The sequence below is a fragment of the Pan paniscus genome, chromosome 11 (assembly GCF_029289425.2).
Source record: "Pan paniscus chromosome 11, NHGRI_mPanPan1-v2.0_pri, whole genome shotgun sequence".
Taxonomy (NCBI): Eukaryota; Metazoa; Chordata; class Mammalia; order Primates; family Hominidae; genus Pan; species Pan paniscus.
Window position 1 is genome coordinate 99,558 of NC_073260.2, and position 12,478 is coordinate 112,035.

A 12,478-nucleotide genomic window follows, 5' to 3' on the forward strand; every position below is an offset into this window, starting at 1 on the left:
GGCATGATCTCGGTTCACTGCAACCTCTGCCTCCCAGATTCAAGTGATTCTCCTGCCTCAGCCTCCCGAGTAGCTGGGACTATAGGTGCCCGCCACCATGCTCAGCTAATGAATCATTATAGTTTTCTGCATGTAAGATCATGTCATCTGCAAACAGAGATTATTTTACTTCTTCCTTTCCATTTGGATGCCTTTTATTTATTTTACTGGCCTAATTGCTCAGGCTACGACTTACAGGACTATGTTGAATAGAAGTAGCAAGACTGGAAATCCTTACCTTGTTTATGACCTTAGAAGGAAGGCTTTCAGTTTTTCATCATCGACTATGATGTTAAAAAATGGGCTTTTTGGCTGGGCGCGGTGGCTCATGCCTGTAATCCCAGCACTTTGGGAGGCCGAGGTGGGAGGATCACAAGGTCAGGAGACCGAGACCATCCTGGCTAACATGGTGAAACCCCATCTCTACTAAAAATACAAAAAATTAGCTGGGCGTGGTGGCAGGCACCTGCAGTCCCAGCTACTCGGGAGGCTAAGGCAGGAGAATGGCCTGAACCCAGGAGGGAGAGCTTGCAGTGAGCCGACCTCGCGCCCCTTCACTCCAGCCTGGGTGACAGAGCGAGACTCCATCTCAAAAAAAAAAAAAAAAAAAAAAGGGCTTTTCTTATATGACCTTTTTACATTGAGGTGATTTCCTTCTATTCCTACTTTGTTCAGTGTGTTTGTCATGAAAGGTCAATTTACATTTTAAAAATTAATGTAATAAACACCTTATTAGGTATACCTTTACAGATAGGCTGGAACAAAGATGAAGTTTTATCTATTTTTTTTAATCTTAAGAAAATTAGCAATGCCCCCAATAGAAGCATAGGCCTTAATGATACTTCAGAAAACATTTCCAAATTGCCCTTGGATAATACTTGGAATCACCACTCTCTGATTCAGAATTCTCTGTCTCTAATGAGAAACTCCAGAGTTAGGCCAAGCATAGTGGCTCATGCCTGTAATCTCAGCACTTTGGGAGTCCGAGGCAGGTGGATCACCTAAGGTCAGGAGTTCGAGACCAGCATCGCCAACATGGAGAAACCCTATCTCTACTAAAAATGCAAAAATTAGCTGGGTGTGGTGGTGCACACCTGTAGTTCCCAACAACTCACAAGGCTGAGGCAGGAGAATTGCTTGAATCTGGGAGGCGGAGATTGCAGTGAGGGGAGATTGTGCCACTGCACTCCAGCCTGGGCGACAGAGGGAGACTCCATATCAAAAAGAAAAAAAAAATCTCTAGAGTTTGGAAACATTTACCAACCAAACCACTGATTTCTCATCACCTTTTAGTCAAACCTCCTTGGATGGCCTTCAGAGGAGAACAGAGTAAACACCAGAAGGTAAGTATCTCCCAAATCCTGTTGACAAGAAAACTTCCTCATAGATCCAAATACAGGTAAGAGAAGGAGAATGTACAGACTATCCTAGGAACTACTGCCTTCCTCTCCTGATCTCTTTAGCGCAGTGTCTGACATCATCATTATTTTAAGAGTTAATAAGAACAGCAACAATAATCGCTACCATGGGTTATTTTCTCAGTATTTTCAGACTTTATTTTAAGCATTTTACATGAATAAACTTTACGTATAGTACCTATTCAACTTCACATATAGTACCTATTAAGTAGGTACTATAACTATAGCCATTTTACAGGTTAGGAAACTGAGGTATAAAAATGTTCAGTTATATCCCTGGGATCACATTCAGTGTTGGTGCAGTCTAATCCAAAACTCCTTCTCTAAAGCACTTACAAGATCATTAAAAGTTTCATAGTTTTATAAAGTTTATGCTGTCTTACCCATATGTCTTTACATCATTCGTCCAATTGATTTTTCAACCTCAGTTTTTCTCTGTTGTAGTAAAGTCAGATTTGCACTAAAACACTCTGATTAAGGGAAGCTTCCAAGTAAATAGACAATTCATACTGTGGATGGTACCAGAAGAAGATAGGGTCCCTACCCTCATAAGGGACCCATTCTGATCAGAGGAAGCAGCTTCCAGCCCTGAGGAGTTTCAGGTTCGAAGATTGAGAAACAACAAATAAGAAAATGGTTTAGGACTTCATATAGGTTACACCCTATTAAGTAAAAATATATTCTTCTGGAACCAATTTCAAATGCTCATTCCTGTAGAAGGCAGTAACGGCTCCTTCCTCTGGGCTCCAATTAGGGAACTCTCATGTTATTTGGAATTATTTGTTTAGCCTGCCTGCTGCCTCTTCATTGTGAGCTCTTCAGGAGTCTAGTCCCTTCCTGATTCTTCTCAGAACTCCCAAGCCCAGCTCAGGGCCTCTGAGAGCCTCCTGAGTGTTTTCTGAATGATTGATTCCAAGCTTATGAATTAAACTATAAGTAACAGGGTCAAGGAATGCTGAAAATATCTTTGAGTTAGATTTCAACTGTAGAGATATATCAGGACTATGAGATAATTTTTGTTTGTTATTTTTCTACAGGGGCAGGGGGTGGTTTGAGACAGAGTCTGGCTCTTGCGCCAAGGCTGGAGTACAACGGCTCAATCTCGGCTTACTGCAGCCTCCATCTCCTAGGTTAGTGTGATCCTCCTGCCTCAGCCTCCTGAGTAGCTGGGACCACAGGCATGCACCACCATGCCCGGCTAATTTTTATGTGTTTTGTACAGGCAGGGTTTTGCCATGTAGCTCAGGCTGGTCTTGAACTCCTGGGCTCAAGCCATCCTACTACCTTGGCCTCCCAAAGTGCTGGGATTACAGATGTGAGCCACCGCACCCAGTCTGTGAAAAAAATTATTTTTTTCTTTTCTTTTCTTTTCTTTCTTTCTTTTTTTTTTTTTTTCAGACAGTTTCACTCTTGTTACCCAGGCTGGAGTGCAGTGGCGCAATCTCGGCTCACTGCAACCTCCACCTCCTGGGTTCAAGTTGTTCTCCTGCCTCAGCCTCCTGAGTAGCTGGGATTACAGGTGCCCGCCACCACACCCGGCTAGTTTTTTGTATTTTTTGTAGAGACAGGGTTGGCCAGACTGGTCTCAAATTCCTGACCTCAGGTGATCTGCCTGCCTTGGCCTCCCAAAGTGCTGGGATTACAGGTGTGAACCACTGTGCCTGGCGAGAATAATTATTAATCTCACATTCATACTGTATTAAGTACCTCAAAAAACACTTTGGTGAACATTATTATCTTTCATGTTCACTACAATATTAAGAATTAGTGCCGGGGGCAGTGGCTCACACCTGTAATCCCAGCACTTTGAGAGCCAGAGGTGGGCAGATTACCTGAGGTCAGGAGTTCGAGACCAGCTTGGCCAACATGGTGAAACCCCATCTCTACTAAAACTACAAAAATCAGCTGGGCATGGTGATGGACACCTGTAATCCCAACTACTCGGGAGGCTGAAGCAGGAGAATCGCTTGAACCTGGGAGATGGAGGCTGCAGTTAGCTGAGATCATGCCACTGCACTCTAGCTTAGGCAACAGAGTGAGACTCCCTCTCAAAAAAAAAAAAAGAATTAGCATGGGCTGGGTGCGGGGGCTCTTACATATAATCTCTGCACTTTGGGAGGCTGAGGTGGGTGGATCACTTGAGGTGAGGAGTTCTAGACCAGCCTGGCCAACCTAGCGAAACCCCGTCTCTAATAAATATACAAAAATTAGCTGGGTGTGGTGGCACGTGCCTGTAATCCTAGCTTCTTGGGAGGCTGAGGTAGGAAAATCTCTTGAACCTGGGAGGTGAAGGCTGCAGTGAGCTGAAATCATGCCACTGCATTCTAGCCTAGGCAACAGAGCAAGACTCCTTTTCAAAACAAAACAAAACAAAAAAACCATGTATGCCAACTTCTGGATCGGGAAACTAAAGAGAAATTAGCTAACAATACACCCTTATTCAAGCAGACAAGCAGAATTGGTACAGGAACTAACTAATCTAATTCAAAAGCCAAATATTCTTTCCAGGATATGGCAACATGCAACTTTGACTTCACTTTCTTAGTTGTCTAGATATATTTTTGCCAATCATCTCTTTGTTCTGTTCCGAACCTTACTGCCCTATTACCTCATTTTCCAGATGTGCTTTGTCCCTCTGTGCTTTTCTACATTTCCCCTTCCATCAAAAGTCTACTAGTTTATGGAAGATTTCCTCCTTCTCTCTGTAAGCCCTTATCCCCTTCTTTCACAGATCTTGCTGATTCTCCAGCTAGTCTTCCCAAGTATTCTTCCTCCTTCCCTTTAACTTACATAGAACGTTTTGAGAGAAAGTTGAAGGAAAGAGCCTTAAGACATGGGTTAGAGTCCCAGATTCACTACCCACTTAGACCTTGTCTTTTCCCTCTAGTATTTAGACACTCTAGGTATTTCCAAGGTTTGAACATTAACTACAGTCATATGAAAACATGTTGCAAGCCGTAAAGAACTAAATAAATGCACGTTGTCTTTTAATATGTGATTCTCACATTAAAGGGAATGCCCAAGGCGTCATTCAATAATGAATCTAGTTTGAAAGAATTGTCAGGAACGCCAAATTTACTGAATACAAATGGCTCAGAGCAGGCTCAGAAACCAGTGTCCCCTCCTGGAGAAGCAAGTACCTCTGGACAGCACTCTAGACTAAAACTGGGTAAGAAAAAATTTGAGGGGAATTTAGTCCCACTATGTCCTCTAGAAAGGTTGGTGAGTATGGTCTACCTATGTGGGGTGGACTTTGGATAGGCCTGGGCTTAAGCTGGACTCAACTGTGAGACCAGAAGTTAGATGCAGTATTTTGTTAAAATTATTTATTTATTTGTTCACTGAGACAGAGTCTTACTCTGTCACCCAGGCTGGAGTGCAATGGTGAGATCTCGGTTCACTGCAACCTCTGCCTCCATGAAAATAGCGATTTTCATGCCTCAGTCACCCGAGTAGCTGGGATTATAGGTGTGCACCACCGTGCCTGGCTGATTTTTAGTAGAGACAGAGTTTCACCATGTTGACCAGGCCGGTCTCAAACTCCTGGCCTCAAGTGATCTGCTCAGCTCAGCCTCCCGAAATGCTGGGATTACAGGCTTGAGCCACCATGCCTAACCTTGGATACAGTATTGAATAGCATGTAAGAACATTAACTTTGAAGTCACTCACTTGGGTTATAATCCACACAGAAGCATTGGGGCCTTGGGCAAATCTTATAAATTCCATGGGCTCCTGAATGGTAATCTGTAAAATGAGACCAAGTATACAGAGCTCATGTATTGTTTGAAATCATTAAATTAAATATAAATGAATTGATACATGTGAGGTGTCCAATAAGTACCTCTCTGATAATATATATTCTTTTGTGCGTTTCTACATTTCCTTTTCCATCACATGTCAACTAGTACATAGAAGATCCCCTATAGAGACTATACTTTCTTAGTGTTGTATGTCCAGGCCTTTGTTCAATGCCTAAGATGTAATGAACTCTCAAAAAATATTTTCTGAATAAATAAATGCATGAATGAACCATTTTGTAAGCAGAAAGGCTGGGAGGTTAATGGGATAATGAGAACAGCTAGAAACTAAAATTGAATAGGCATCTACAGTCAGTGTGGGTGTGGGGTCTAAGTCTCTCTGAAGCAGTAAAGAGGGGGAGACTAGAGTATGTAGAAAGGTAGATGCTAATTTGATGGTAGGAGATTTCACATTTTCTTATGAAACAAGGACAAACACCCCAGACTCCCAATTTTACCCATCTACTCTTCTCCAACCTAGAACTCAGGAGGAAGGAGACCGTAGGAAAGATGTATAGCCTGCGAGAAAGAAAGGGTCATGCATACAAAGAGATCAGCGAGCCACAGGATGATGACTACCTCTGTGAGTGACCCTTTCAGCCACTCACACAGCTTGCTGTTATGTCCTGGTACAATAATTTCATCATTTGGCCCACAAATCATTCCCTTACTCGAATGAATTAAAGTACAGGATTGGGGCTAAATAATGTGAGTGCCAAGCTCTTTCTGAAGCTCTTATATCAAGGAACATGCATTACAACTTTCCTAATCCCTGCTTCCCTCACTTCCAGATTGTGAGATGTGTCAGAACTTCTTCATTGACAGCTGTGCTGCTCATGGGCCCCCTACATTTGTAAAGGACAGTGCAGTGGACAAGGGGCATCCCAACCGTTCAGCCCTCAGTCTGCCCCCAGGGCTGAGAATTGGGCCATCAGGCATCCCTCAGGCTGGGCTTGGAGTATGGAACGAGGCATCTGATCTGCCACTGGGTCTGCACTCTGGCCCCTGTGAGGGCCGAATTACAGAAGACGAAGAGGCAGCCAACAGTGGATATTCCTGGCTAGTAAGAAGAGCCTGCTGTTTCCCCTGTTCTGTCTTCCCACATCCCTTCTGTGCCTTTGGTGGGACATCACCTTCTACATGTTAGGATATAGGTAGGGATAACATGGTTAGCTCTGTGTACTCAAGGGTCTTTGCATGAACATGGAACTCCTATTTAGAGATCACAGGGTACGTGGGAGCAGAGTGGTACAAAGACAAAGAAGTGCATCCTCCCTTTTGGAGCTTCTGCTCTGATTGGACAAACCAACTCAGATGTGTAGATGATGACTAAGGTGCATGCCATGTGGTCTCAGTTGGCAGTTGAAGCTCTGCAGGTCCAAAGGCCATTGATGACCGTGGAGTAAAATAATTCTTCAGATTTTTACCCTCTAAAAAGTCTTTACCTTATTTTTTGAAACTCAGATCACCAAGGGGAGAAACTGCTATGAGTATGTGGATGGAAAAGATAAATCCTGGGCCAACTGGATGAGGTAAGGCCACTAGCTCTCTTAGTTTCAGAGAGAACCTCCATCTCTCACAAACCCGGACTTCCTTCCTTCTCATTATGCCTCCCTCAATGATTTTCACATCCCCTATTTCTATTTTTCTCCATACAGTGCTGTTTTATACCATCAACTTTTAGAAATAAAAAATAAAAATATAGATATTATGATTTATTGGTATCAAAACACAAATATGTATGCTAGACAAAATTGAGGCACCAAGATAAACCTTGACAAGGTTAATTCATGCTTTAATTTATGTAATCCACATTTGTTAAACACTTAGTATGTTCCAGGTTAGGAAGTGAAGTTCACTACTTGAACAGAAGTGAGCTGCAGGATGACCCAGCCCCTTTCCACAATGGGCTGTCGTTCTATCAGAGAATAGAAAAATGAATCAACTATTACTGTTCTATGTTATTGGGCCAAGAGAAAGAGGCTTCTGAGTTTCTCTAGGAATCTGAAGAAGTCAGGTGAATGGCAGCTGAGTGAACTGTAGGGTGATTAGAGGAAGGCCTGTCAAAGAAAGATGGACTTGAGCTGAGTGTAGAATGATGTGAGCTAATCTAGAAGCAGAGCACGTGATCAAGCACCAAGTTCTGTGGTATAAAACGAATTAATTTAGAGTTTAGAGAAGCTAGAGGTCAATGTGTTTTATGGCCAATCAAGGTGGAGGTAAGTCTGGAGTTGGGCTTTGAAAAAATGGCTGATTAGGCACAGCAGGGAAGCATTCTAGGCAGGATGAGCACTGTAGTCATCCTGCCTAGAGGGAACTCACTGCCTCTTTTCTTTCCCTTTGCCTGCCTTGACCCCAGGTATGAGAACTGTGCCCGGGATGATGAAGAGCAGAACCTGGTGGCCTTCCAGTACCACAGGCAGAGCTTCTATAGAACCTGCCGAGTCATTAGGCCAGGCTGTGAACTGCTGGTCTGGTCTGGGGATAAGTATGGCCAGGAACTGGGCATCAGATCTTCTATAGAACCTGCCGAGTCATTAGGCCAGGCTGTGAACTGCTGGTCTGGTATGGGGATGAGTATGGCCAGGAACTGGGCATCAAGTGGGGCATCAAGTGGAAGAAAGAGCTCATGGCAGGGAGAGGTAGGCATCACTATTACTCTTTTAAAAGGACAGGAAAGAAAGAATTATCCTAGAGAATTTTCATGATTGAACACTTAAGTAGACTAAAACGCCGTCTAAAGTCAGTAAAATTTTACATCAGTGGCTCCAAAATTAAAGATTCATGTTATGTGCCTTTGCCTCTTTGGAACAGTTTTTATATTTTTAAATCTTTGTTCCGATTTTATATTCAAAGTACTTCAGGCACAAAGTATATAACAGCACACAGTGCTCAAAGACTTAAAGACAAAAATCAAGTTCTCAAACACCTACCAGCTCTCCCAACAAGGTAGTTTCTTCTGGTATTTCCTTGATATTTCTTAATGATATGCATATGTTGTTATTCATTCATTCATTATCTCAATTAGCTGTCATGTGAATTCCTACTCTGTGCCAGACGATGTTGCAGGAAGTGTAAATACAGACTGATCAAGACAATCAAAAAAACTGCTCTTGAACAGATGACTTGTGAATTAGGGAACCATATGAATACACACAGACATATGTGTAATATCAGACGGCGATTAGTGCTTTGAAGAAAATGAATCCAGAAAGAATACCTGGGATCAGTGTGAGACCTGGGATCAGTGTGAGAGCTGAGGTCAGTGTGAGACCTGGGGGTCAGTGTGAGACCTGAGGTCAGTGTGAGACCTGGGGGTCAGTGTGAGGTGAGAGTAGAGTGTTGCAGGGGATTGTCAGGGAAGGTTTCTCTTAGGAGACAGCATTTGAGAAGTGCAAGTGCCTGTGGGCCAAGGATTCCAGGCACAGGGCGCAGCTAGTGCAATGGTCCTGAGGCCAGAAAGAGTTCAGCTTTGGTTCATTTTTGGAAAATAGGCTGCCATGGGTCATCCCTTCAGAGCTGCTCCAGTTTCCAAGTGAGAGAAAACGGTGGGCAGGATGAAGGTGGGGAGCATGGCGGTAAGCCTGAGTAGGGATATATTTTGAAACAAGACTTCCTATTATATTTAAAATGGGTTCAGACTGAATGAAATAACTCAAACATGAATACTTGATGTGCAGCCTGACAAAGAGCATATTCTCATTTTATGATTTGTGGAATCTGAAATAGAAGCAGTCCATGCACCTAGTTGGCGCAGCAGGACCCACAGTCCTTTAGTCAGTGGGACCTGGACCACTCTGTGTTGGCCAACCTGAATCACACTTCCTGATGGAGAACCAGGCACATAACAGTCCTCAATTAAATATGTCCTTTTGAATGAGGACACTCAAATTCAGCCTAGCCTAGCCTGTCACTCACACACATGTACAGATCCCAGGGTCCACACAGATACAGATCCCAGGGTCCACACCTATCACATATATGAACATTATCACACAGACCCCTGCAGACACATCTGTGAGGCATATGCATTCCCAAACACACAGACAGACTCATGATAAATTTGTTCCTACCCAGCCGTGACTTCTAAATGCTTGGGGAAACCAAGACATAGTAGAAAGGAGTGTGCAATTATCATTTCCCATGATGCCGTTACTTAAGAACTCTTTGTGTCCATCCTTCTAATGGCACCAATGCCTCCCATCAAGCCTTAAACCTCACCTAAATTATGTCATTGGGCTTTTTCATCCATAAATGAGCATACCAGGTGCCAAGGGAATCAATATGCCCTTTCACATGCCTTAGACCAGTGTCCAAAGAAAGATAAAATGTTATTCTATAAAAGCTTTCTCCCAGCATTTCTATTCCTTTACATTTTGTCCCATATACAACTATGGTTTTCTAATGATCTTATTTCTGACAGCTGTTTTTCTTCAGAACATCAACAGCTTCTTTCCTAAATTAGTTTTAGTATGAGTTCCATTTCTAATTAGCTCAAATTAAAGTCCTAGAGAGCAGCGAGGTAATATTTAAACCCTCAGGCTAAAATTTCGGAGTAGGTGCAGAATGTTGACTCTAAATGAGTTTTTCCTGTGACATAACACGCATGAAAGCAGGATTTCCTTCATGTGTGAAATGTCTTAAATCAGACTTACCCTTTGTGATTCTCTTTTAGCTTTAAATGTCATTTAAGAAAAAAAAAAGAAAAGAAAATTAAGCATGACATTCCCCAATATCCTCTGCTCACTGTGTTATAATCCCTATCACTCCCCAAGTGAATTGGAGAGAGTGAAGACACAATGAACAGAAACTTCCCTGATGCTTCACAGAGGAAGTGTTCTCCAGGACCACACAACCTCCACCATGTCCATCTATGAAGGGCTGTGGCAAGCCATATACACAAAGATGCCTGTTTCCTGTCTTCTCGGTTAAAAACAAAAACAAAACACTGGAAGGAACCCCAAAGCCAAGCTGCCATGGGTTGCAGAGTGCCAGCCCTTAAGTAGTGTTGTCCATGGGTAAACAGGAGACGGAAAAGGGCAATTTCAAGAAATAACAAACTCAAGGCATGAATATGGTTATCCAAACATCAAGGGACTCCTTCATTTGCATTTGGATAATTGTGCAGTTATATGATTTGTTACATGGAGACCAGATGGAAGTAAGAGAGCTCATCCTCAACTTCCTGTACCTCTGGAAGTCTTTACACACATGCTGGAGAGATAGATGAGAGTTCATTAGCATCAAACCACCATGGATTTCATAATCAATTCCTAATATCTGAATAAGTGCAGAAAAGTCACAGGCATCTAGAAGTGTGGCCCAAGTCCTGTTCTTCAATCGGCCCACCCATTTCTCAAGATTTCATTGAGAAGATCAAGAAATCTAATCTTCCTTGGATGCAAAATGGAGGTGGTGAAAATTGGAAGTATGTCCTTCCTGGTAATGAGGCAATTTCAGTACATAGGAAGTGCTCTGAAATCTTTAAGGTATACAGTCTGACTCACTAGAACGAGAAAGGGCCCCACTTGTTGCCATTTTATGAGGTGACCACCCCAGCTGGATAAGAGCTACAAGTGTCCATTGGGTCTACCTGGGTGTGGGTCAAGAAAGCAGAGTTGAGTGCCCTGAGGTAAGCTGAGATTTTGGTGTTCAATGGGAAAGAATGTAAGAATTGACTTTGCCACCTACTGCCTGAGTGACTTTGCGCAAGATCCCAAATCCCTATGTATCTCGATTTTGTTATCTAAAAGATCACATGATGGAGGATGTAAGCAAGTAACACAGCCAAGACCCAGTTTACAGTGTCTAGTACCTAACAGACTCTTGACACGTTTCACTTGCCCTTGAGTCAATCTTTCCATGTCACTGAATATTCTTCCACAACATGATTTTAATGGATATAGTCGTCCATTGTTTAAATGTACCATTATTGACCAATGTAAAAATGTTCTTTTACCTCAAATTTTTATATGTAAAACAAAAACATGTTTGAGGACTAAACCCACACTGTAGTATAAATTAAACTGGATGTAGGCCAGGCATGGTGAGTCACACCTATAGTCCCAGCACTTTGGGAAACCAAGACAGGAGGATGGCTTGAAGCCAGGAGCTCAAGAGCAGCCTGGGCAATACAGCAAGACCTCATCTCTACAAAAAAATAAGAAAAATTAGCTGGCCATGGTGGCGTGCACCTGTAGTCCCAGCTTCCTGGGAGGCTGAGGTGGGAGGATCCACGGAGCCCAGGAGTTTAAGGCTGCAGTGAGCTTGGATAACGACTGCACTCCAGCCTGGATGACAGAACAAGAACCTGTTTCAAAAAAGAAAAAAGAAAAAAAAAAACCTAAAAACTAAAAACTGGATGTAGTTTGCTAATAACTAAACAGCAAATTAATTGTAACATGCTGACATATCAACGATGTCTTTCTTCTTTAATCATAAACCTGCTCACTAAGAAGCTGCTGAAGTCCATGGTAGTGACAGGTACATGTCGGCATCCTTGTCCTGACCTGCATCTTCTTTGATTGTCCCCATCTGTGTCTCCGACTGGCACTGCCGAACCGGCTTGCTACCTGATCAATGTTGTACTGAACCGGACTGCTAACTGATCAATGTTGTTGAGCTCACTGCACAAAGCTGTTCTTACAAGGTAGATTTCTGCCTGGAATAGTCATACTTACACTGTTTATATTCCTTACTCCTGACCCATCCAACGCAGCACAAGTTCTATTTATTGCCATAAAAACATAGGTCATTTGGAAACACCTCCTTCATTTCTATGGAATGTTCAAACATTTCTGACATTTTGGACTCTGTTCTAGCCTCTTGTTAAATATATCCAGAAAAGAGACAAAGCTTTATGGGGGGGCTATATGCACACATATGCTATAGAATAAGCTATCTAAATGCTTAAAAATACTTTCCATCTGGCACCACACCTTAATAGGTAGACAGAAATTAAGTATGTGTATATCTATCTGTATAGATACGTATAAATATATATCCCCAAAACAAAAACTCATTCTCTTACTTATACATAGGTAGAATATAGGTGAATATACATATACATTTATAGGTAGAACAAAAAACCCCTCAGCCTCTTTAGGGCCATGTGTTTTCTCTGAGTAATTGTCACAATTAATTAAAATACATGTGTATGCCTTTTTAGATAAATTCCATCAGACCAGTTTCTGTCTGGTTGGAAAATAATAACTGCCTATTTGC

At 42.4% G+C, this 12,478-nt stretch overlaps 2 protein-coding genes across 2 annotated transcripts in view; one reads left to right on the forward strand and one right to left on the reverse strand.

Annotated features, from left to right (window-relative positions):
- Positions 1-12,478, reverse strand: part of LOC129398710 (tubulin beta-8 chain-like) — a 62,054-nt gene that overhangs the window by 37,430 nt on the left and 12,146 nt on the right.
- LOC129398712 (histone-lysine N-methyltransferase PRDM7-like) lies at positions 5,215-12,311 on the forward strand. The gene is made up of 3 exons (XM_055117345.2): positions 5,215-6,317; positions 6,719-6,786; positions 7,614-12,311. Exons 1-3 carry the CDS (start codon positions 6,054-6,056, stop codon positions 7,960-7,962), a joined length of 681 nt encoding a protein of 226 aa, XP_054973320.1. The 5' UTR covers positions 5,215-6,053; the 3' UTR covers positions 7,963-12,311.

Coding starts and splice junctions, on each gene's coding strand:
- LOC129398712 (XM_055117345.2), top strand. CDS start 6,054: ATGTGTCAGAACTTCTTCATTGACAGCTGTGCTGCTCATGGGCCCCCT. Junction 6,318..6,718: donor ACAGTGGATATTCCTGGCTA/GTAAGAAGAGCC, acceptor TTTGAAACTCAG/ATCACCAAGGGGAGAAACTG. Junction 6,787..7,613: donor TCCTGGGCCAACTGGATGAG/GTAAGGCCACTA, acceptor CCTTGACCCCAG/GTATGAGAACTGTGCCCGGG.